Source organism: Lolium rigidum, chromosome 6, assembly GCF_022539505.1.
Source record: "Lolium rigidum isolate FL_2022 chromosome 6, APGP_CSIRO_Lrig_0.1, whole genome shotgun sequence".
In the NCBI taxonomy this organism is placed as follows: domain Eukaryota; kingdom Viridiplantae; phylum Streptophyta; class Magnoliopsida; order Poales; family Poaceae; genus Lolium; species Lolium rigidum.
This window is the reverse complement of record NC_061513.1, coordinates 54,951,354-54,958,956: the sequence shown is the minus strand read 5'-3', so window position 1 is coordinate 54,958,956 and position 7,603 is coordinate 54,951,354. Positions and strand designations below refer to the sequence as shown.

General features: G+C 44.5%; 1 protein-coding gene and 1 pseudogene across 1 annotated transcript; one reads left to right on the top strand and one right to left on the bottom strand.

Moving 5' to 3' along the window:
* LOC124662624 lies at nucleotides 1-3,315 on the top strand (annotated as a pseudogene).
* Nucleotides 3,316-4,426: 1,111 nt separating this feature from the next.
* On the bottom strand, nucleotides 4,427-7,335 carry LOC124659846 (zerumbone synthase-like). Its single transcript, XM_047197668.1, has 3 exons — nucleotides 7,231-7,335; nucleotides 6,910-6,984; nucleotides 4,427-5,284 (listed from the first exon to the last, which is right to left on the bottom strand). Exons 1-3 carry the CDS (start codon nucleotides 7,272-7,274, stop codon nucleotides 4,465-4,467), a joined length of 939 nt encoding a protein of 312 aa, XP_047053624.1. The 5' UTR covers nucleotides 7,275-7,335; the 3' UTR covers nucleotides 4,427-4,464.
* Between the last annotated feature and the right edge of the window lie 268 nt (nucleotides 7,336-7,603).

The following is a 7,603-nucleotide window of genomic DNA, read 5'->3' as shown; positions in this document are numbered from 1 at the left end:
ATGGCTTCTCCACAAGTTGGTGTTGGGAACCATGATAATGCTGCTGGATCAGAAGCACAAAAGGTAAGAATAGTAAATAATATCTTTCATATTTTTCTTTCACTAGAATCCTACACGAACCTGGTGATGCAATCTCCACTCCACGTTCAGCCAATTGCTCCCGCATTGCTTATACGACCAACAGCTGATGCTATGTTGATATCTTATCTCTGCATTAAAACATATAAATAAGAATCTTATAACGGATAGTAGTGAATTTGATCAGGTGACTTGTGAACTCTTTTATATCACAGGAAGCATGTACTATATAGTTAGCCTCATTTATACACAAATTGACATATACACAAATTGAACTATATAGTTAACCTCATTTATAAACGTAAGTGTATTAACTAAATTGGACACATCTGCAGGAAACCGAAGCCAGCAATAATAAAAGGTTACCAAAGGTTGGCATGAATTTTTTGTCCGAAGAGGAAGCTTATTCCTTTTATAACCAGTATGCTGAAAGTGCGGGTTTCAGCGTTCGGAGAGGCAGTAAGCACAAAGTGAAGAACACTAATACAATACAACAAAGGACTTTCTTCTGTTCTCGGCAAGGTATGAACTACGACAATAACTTTATTAATTTGTTTGGAGTATAATCAATTTTAGATGAACTACGACAATAACTTTATTAATTACTAGGATCCCGTGCTGAAGATAAAAGAGAAGATACATTCAAATATAGTAGGCCTGAATCACGTTGTGGTTGTGATGCACACATGAAGATAACTCTCAGGAACGGACTTTATCATGTGTATGAATTTGAGGAGAAACATAATCACATCCTTGCAACGGGCGACATGGCCCAATACTTGAGATCTCATAGGAGAGTAACCGAAGCACAAATAGCATCTGCGGAGGTCGCAAAGTCTGTAGGAATTTCAAATAAAGCAACTATTGATCTTATGGCCAAACAAGCATGCGGGGGGAACCTTGGCTTTACACGTGAAGACATGAAAAATCGTCTGTATACAAAAAGAACATTACAAGCAAAACAAGGTGACACTGGGGGAGTATTAGAATACATGGAGAAGAAGGTGGCAGAAGATGTCAAGTTTTTTTATTCAATTCAAGTAGATGCGGATGATTTGGTCACTAACATTTTCTGGGCTGACTCCAGAATGGTATCAGATTATGCCATGTTTGGCGATGTTATATGCTTTGACACCACTTACAGGAAACTAGATGATGGACGCCCTTTTGGTTTGATTGTTGGAGTGAATAATCACAAGAAAACTGTTGTCTTTGGTGCTGCCCTTCTCTATGATGAAACCGCTGAAAGTTTTGGCTGGCTTTTTAGAACTTTTTTAAAAGCTATGTCTGGTAAACATCCACGGACAATTATAACTGATGAAGATGCAGCAATGGCCAAGGCAATCAGTATAGTCCTAGCCATGTCTATCCATAGACTTTGTGTGTGGCATATGAATCAAAATGCTTGCAAGCACCTTGCTGGAGTTGTTCCAGACTATAAGAAGTTCAATGCTGATTTCCAACATTGCATCTATGACATAGAGGAAGAAGATGAATTTATAAGTGCGTGGAATAGAATGCTTGACAAGTATGGACTACATGAAAATGAGTGGCTCCAAAGGTGGTTCGAGAAAAGAGAGCATTGGGCATTAGTGTATGGCAGAAATACCTTCTCTGCCCACATGAGCACTACCCAAAGAAGTGAAAGTATGAACAATGAACTGAAGAGATACATTAGTATTAAATATGACATGGTCACTTTCTTCCATCATTTTGAAAGGCTACTTGCGGATAAAAGGTTTGAAGAGGTGAGGTGTGACTTCAAAGCGACACAAACTACTCCCAAGATGAAGACAGAAGCTAGCTACATGTTAAGGCAAGCCGCAACTACATATACTCCTGCAATATTTAAGATGTTTCAGGAACAAGTGCTAAGGACTCTGAACTATGACACATTCATTTGTGATGATAGTGACACACAACATAAGGTTTACAAAGTTAATTTTCATGGCACACAACGTGTTCATGTCGTTACATTTTTTCCAGAAGAAGAAAAGATCAATTGCAGTTGCAAGAAGTTTGAATTTGCAGGGATTCTTTGCTCGCATTGCTTAAAGGTACTTGATATTAATAATATCAAGCACATCCCAGAAGAATATATTTTGAAAAGATGGACAATTGGTGCCAAAGTTTTGAACATAACAAGCAATCGCGAGCATCATGAGGACCCAAAAGCAAGAATGTCTAATCGCTACAAGGAGTTGTGCAAAATATTTACGAGAATAGCTGCCCGTGCTGCTGAGTCTGATGAATCATACGACCAGGCTGCTAATTGCGCAGAGCAATTAGCACTAGATGTGGAGAAAAGCTTAAAAATTAGAACTGATCCAGATTTGGGCAAGTCCTCTACTTCAGAAGGTATGTAATATAGTGCTAATTTGTCAATAAGATTGTGAAACTAAGGACTCACATTTATCTTTATAGTTGCAGGATTGAACATCAATATTGAAAGAATTTCAAAACACAATGAGGGGCTTGGACAACCAGTAGGTGTCAAGGTGAAGGAGAAGGCTGTCCGAGGATCAAGAAGACCCGTTGGTGGCTTCGAGAAAGCAACGGGAAAGAAGAAGAAAAGCACAAATCCTATTGTACAGCTACAACCTCAAACCAGCTCAACGGTATATAACTTTCTCACTTGTTTCACATACACAATATGATTTTTCTAACATTTATGTACACGTTTTATAGGGTCATTTGGAGTTTATGACAAATCAAATGGGTGCATACCAATTACAGTACAACCCATTTCTAAATGCTTCGCTTGGTACTGCCATCTCCATGTCACCACACGACCAAAGAATGTTGACAGGATTTCAACCATACAATACACTAATGGTAATAGCATTCTACAGTGTATGTTTTTATCATTTTCAAAATTTAATGGCATTGAAATTTGCTACTTTTCCACAGGATCATCCCACAAATCAGATGGACATATATTTACAACAGAACAACTCAACTCCGATTTACGCACAGCAACAAACAATTGGGACTTCTGCTTCTACTATGATGGCGCAACAAAATCATGCCTTCTTACAACAGAACTCAACTCCGATTTACTCAGACCAACAAACCATTGGGCCCTCTAGTTCTACTATGATGGCACGACAACAGCAAGCCTTCTTCGATCAATTGAAGCCAAATTAGTCAATATGTTGTCTAGAGTTTTATCTCTTGTATCGAAGCAAAATTGAACCAGCCTATGCATATCAATGAAATTAGCAACTATGTTCACAACTCGTCTTCAATCAATAGCTTATTCTGATTTTCTAATAGTTATAAAACGGTATGTATTTGCAAAGATGCAACAAGCGACAGATCAAGCTCACGAGAGCAACAGAGGAAGAAAGGACTTTTACCTCTGTATTTTGTGTCGTTTGTAGATGTAGACGAGTTGACGAATTGCAGAACTGTCGGCGAAGCAGCTCCCCTGTGGACGAACAGACGCATCAGCGCGACGACTCCTCCAGGCGCCTGCAGGTCTGCCGCCTCCAGCTAGGAGCTAGTACGAGTGACTCCACCAGCCAGGATCCGCCGCCGGCAGGAACGGGCAACCGCGCACGAGCCAGGTGCAGCTACAACACCGAGCTCCTCTTCTTCAGCACGCCGCAGGTCCGGCCCTCCACCCGCGCCCCGAACGACGAGCCCTGCGGGGGCGAGCGCAAGAAGTCCGCCCACCGGAGGCAGTCCTTCCTGGCGGCGCTCTTCGGGGCGGGCGGCACCGCGGGCGTAGCTTCCGCTCTCGAGTCGGTCCAAGCAGCCATCCGGGATTCACCTCCTGCAGGTCCGGCCTAGCAAACTCGAGAGGCGACCAGCTTCCCTTCCGCCGCTGGCCGGAGGAGTTGTAGTTCGCGAGGGAGAGGAAGGGGGCCGGCCCGAAGGAACGGGGGCGACGGAGGGCATCACACCGGCTTCTTCCTCTCCGCCCACTCTCTGTGGTTCAGCTGAATCAGCTCCGAGTTCACATGGGGAAGAGGAAGTAGTGTTGTACGAGTACGACCGGTCGCCGCTCGTATCGCTTCGTATTACGCGGATAGTTTTGTTTTTTTTAGAGAGAAAAAAGCAGCCGCGTGGGGAGGTCTTTCGATGCTTGCCACGTAGCTGGGCGCACCGATGGGAGCAAAAACGCGGCGCAGGCAAGCCCCGTCCACGCGAGCGAGCTTAGTGCTTGTATGGTTTGCTTGGTTTTGGCATGTTCCATTCAGAAACAAGCCTCTCGTGCTTGTATGGTTTTCTATTTCCTAGGAGTATATGAAAATGCATTGGTCGTGCCGATTGCTCAACAAAAACAAAAAAATTTCATGTTGGTTTATTTCGTGTATGCAGCTTTGTACAAACCCACCGACACGAGCACAAACGCAAGCAATATCAACCGCGGCCAATCAATCACTCGCTTATGTCCTGTGGCTTGCGGGGCGGCAGGTTCATGTACTTGTAGGTGGTGAACCCGCCGTCCACCACCAGGTTCTGGCCGGACACGTACTTGGCATCATCGGACGCGAGGTACACGGCCGCCCTCGCCACATCCACCTCCTCGCACGTCGCGCCCTTGAGCTCACCGAGCCCCCTGATGATAGCGGCCAGCTGCGCTTCATCCGCGCCACGGAATATCTGCGAGAACTGCTCCACCACCATCGGCGTCGGCACGGCGTGCGGCGATATGCAGTTGATCCGGACGCCGTGGCGCGACAGCTCGGCGGCAGAGGTCTTGACGAGCCCGGCGACGGCGAGCTTGGACACCGCGTAGGGGTAGCTTCCGAGGCCGCCGAGGATGCCGCTGATGCTCGCCATGCAGAGGATGGAGCCGCGGCCCGCCGGCACCATCACGCGCGTCGCGTGCTTGATCCCCGCCAGGGTGCCACGCACGTTCACGGCCATCACACGGTCGTCGAACTCGCCCAGGTCAAGGCTGGCCATCTCCGACGTGCCGGACAGCGCGCCGACGATGCCGGCGTTGTTGAACATGACGTCCAGCCGGCCGTGCCTTGCGACGGCGGCGTCCACGGCCCCGGCGACGCTGTCCTCGACCGTGACGTCGCAGTGGACGAAATGGGCTTGCGGGCCCAGCTCCTGGGCCGTCTGGACGCCCAGAGCGGAGTTCACGTCCGCGATGACTACGGACGCGCCCTCCTGGATGAACTCGTGGGCCGTGGCCTTCCCGAGCCCACCTGCTCCTCCTGTTACAAGCGCAATCTTCCCTTCGAGTCTGCACAAAAAACAAATGTCCTCCGTCTGTCAGTATTCGGAAGTGGCAACGAACCCAGCAGAGTGAAAGTCGGAAGATATGTTGTTCGTCTAAAGAATTGCGATTTGTCAAGATTCGTGGATTTAACTTTTGATCTTCCTTAGTTACAGGTGTCTGTGGTGCTTATGTGTGCTGTATGCACATCTGATACGTCACCGACAGTTTTGTCAATGATGGTATTCGGATGAGGGAGCAGTCTATAAAAAACATATCCATTCGACAGGAGGTCAAGAGCACTGGTCAAAACTGAAAAACATTCTCAGTGATGGTGACACATGTTTTTTTCGATAAAAGATGCTTTATTACTTTTGGGAAGCAATTACATTCAGCCTCTGCATAACCAGGATGCACACAGCCGTTTGATGGTGACACACGCAGGGTTGTGAACAGAGGTACCAATACAAACTAGCAGACCTCTCTCCCATTTCTTCAGATATGTGTCAGGTTACTTTCTATCTCATTCCATACTTTAGTTGTAAACTTAAAAGTCTATAGCTTTCAAACTAAAATTTTATTCGAAATATGTTTGAATATTTTCATCCCTAGTAAAAGATAGCTACAAAAAAGGCAATACTGAATATACTTTGATAATTTTTGAAAGTCGGCTTTCGAAACTTGGTGAAACTTTACTTTGAAACAATCGAGTTTGATTTTGTCAAAATATCCGTGAAGTTTCGGTAGAAAAATCGTAATGTTTTGGTTGTAAAAAAAAATCTGTATGTAAATGTTATATACGAGTATTTTCTTCTTTTTTGTATTTCCAAAAGGCAGTGTATTTTCAACTAAATTTCTGACGCACAATATAGATGTATATATATCTAGCTATATATTTATTTGCAGAACTTTGGAGACTGGAATATGAGTTTTTCAAAAAAATTTAAAAAAAACTTCTGGTGTGCACCGATGAGTTTTCGGATTTCGTGCACGCTATGTAGCATACACGCCTAAAAAACACTCTCGAGATTACGGGCTCCTTTGATTCATAGGATTTGCATAGGAATTGTGTAGGATTTGATTCCTATGGAAAAATTTTCTATACATGTTCTTTGATTCATAGGAACATATCATATACGTAGGAATCTTGTAGTGTAATTTTTATACCGTAGAAAAAAAGCATTGGCTCATACCTCATGAAAAAATTTCTTTGCTACAATCAAACACACTTCGTCTTCCTATAGAATTCGAGTAGACATGTTATTCTAATCCTATGCCTTTCTTATTTCTATACTTTTCATATCCTTTAAATCAAAGGAGACCGGGATCTGATCATGGCATAGTGGTTGCACATGTATTGGGTTGGGGAGTCAACGCTGGAAAGCCAATGATTGAACGGGAAGATTCTTGCTAGCTAATACTCTGGCAACACTATCGCTTGCTTGCTTGCTGGAATCTACAAGATCACATGCCGCGAAGGCGGCAGCACCATCTACATCTTCTAGACACCATGGATGTGAGATCTCATATGACTATCCAGGATGATAAGGAAAAGTTTGCCCTTGTGTCCGCCAGCTCGCCAACAAATGCAAGCAAGATTGCAAATTAAAGGCTCAAGTGACTTCTATACTAAGGCAGGCCAGTAGCTTTACCTTCCCTTCTTCGCTGCCGACGCCGCCAACAATTCCGGCGCTGCAACGTTGGCCATCTCCCGGATGATCGCCTCACTACAGAAGAGTGGATCAGTGACACAAAAAGTATATGCATCCACGTAACCTATGACCTATGGGACAGATCGATCCGTTCAAGTGCACTTGTAGACTTTGTTAGAGAACTCCACAGGGATTTTTGCTAGGTACCTTTTAGGCAGGGACATACTATGAACAGAACAGTCACAGAGATGTCATGTATGAAGCAAGCAAGGGAGCAGACTGTAACTACCCGAGAGAACTTAGAGACCGGTGGAGAAATACCTAGTTTTCGCCGACGAGCCGGAGCAGATTGGGCCCTTGTTCATGAGGAGGGTGGGAGGGAGGGACAGAACAGATAAGTGCTGGTGGTTGCTCCTTGTCCTCTGAATGATATGATGGTGGTGTGCTTTGACATTCTGAATTTAAACAGGGAAGACCTTCCCAGTCTCCTCCCCCTCCATTCAACCAACTACCTCTCTCTTTCTCCCTCTCTGTCTCTAGAAAATTTGACTTTCGTCTCACTTTATAGACAAAGCCAAACACTAATCGACTCAAAAAAGGTCCGAAAAGGAAAAAAAGAAAAACTTCTCTATTTTTATGTCTCTCATGTTGTGGATTTTTTTTGGAAATTTTTATTTGTTACTAAGGTACATTT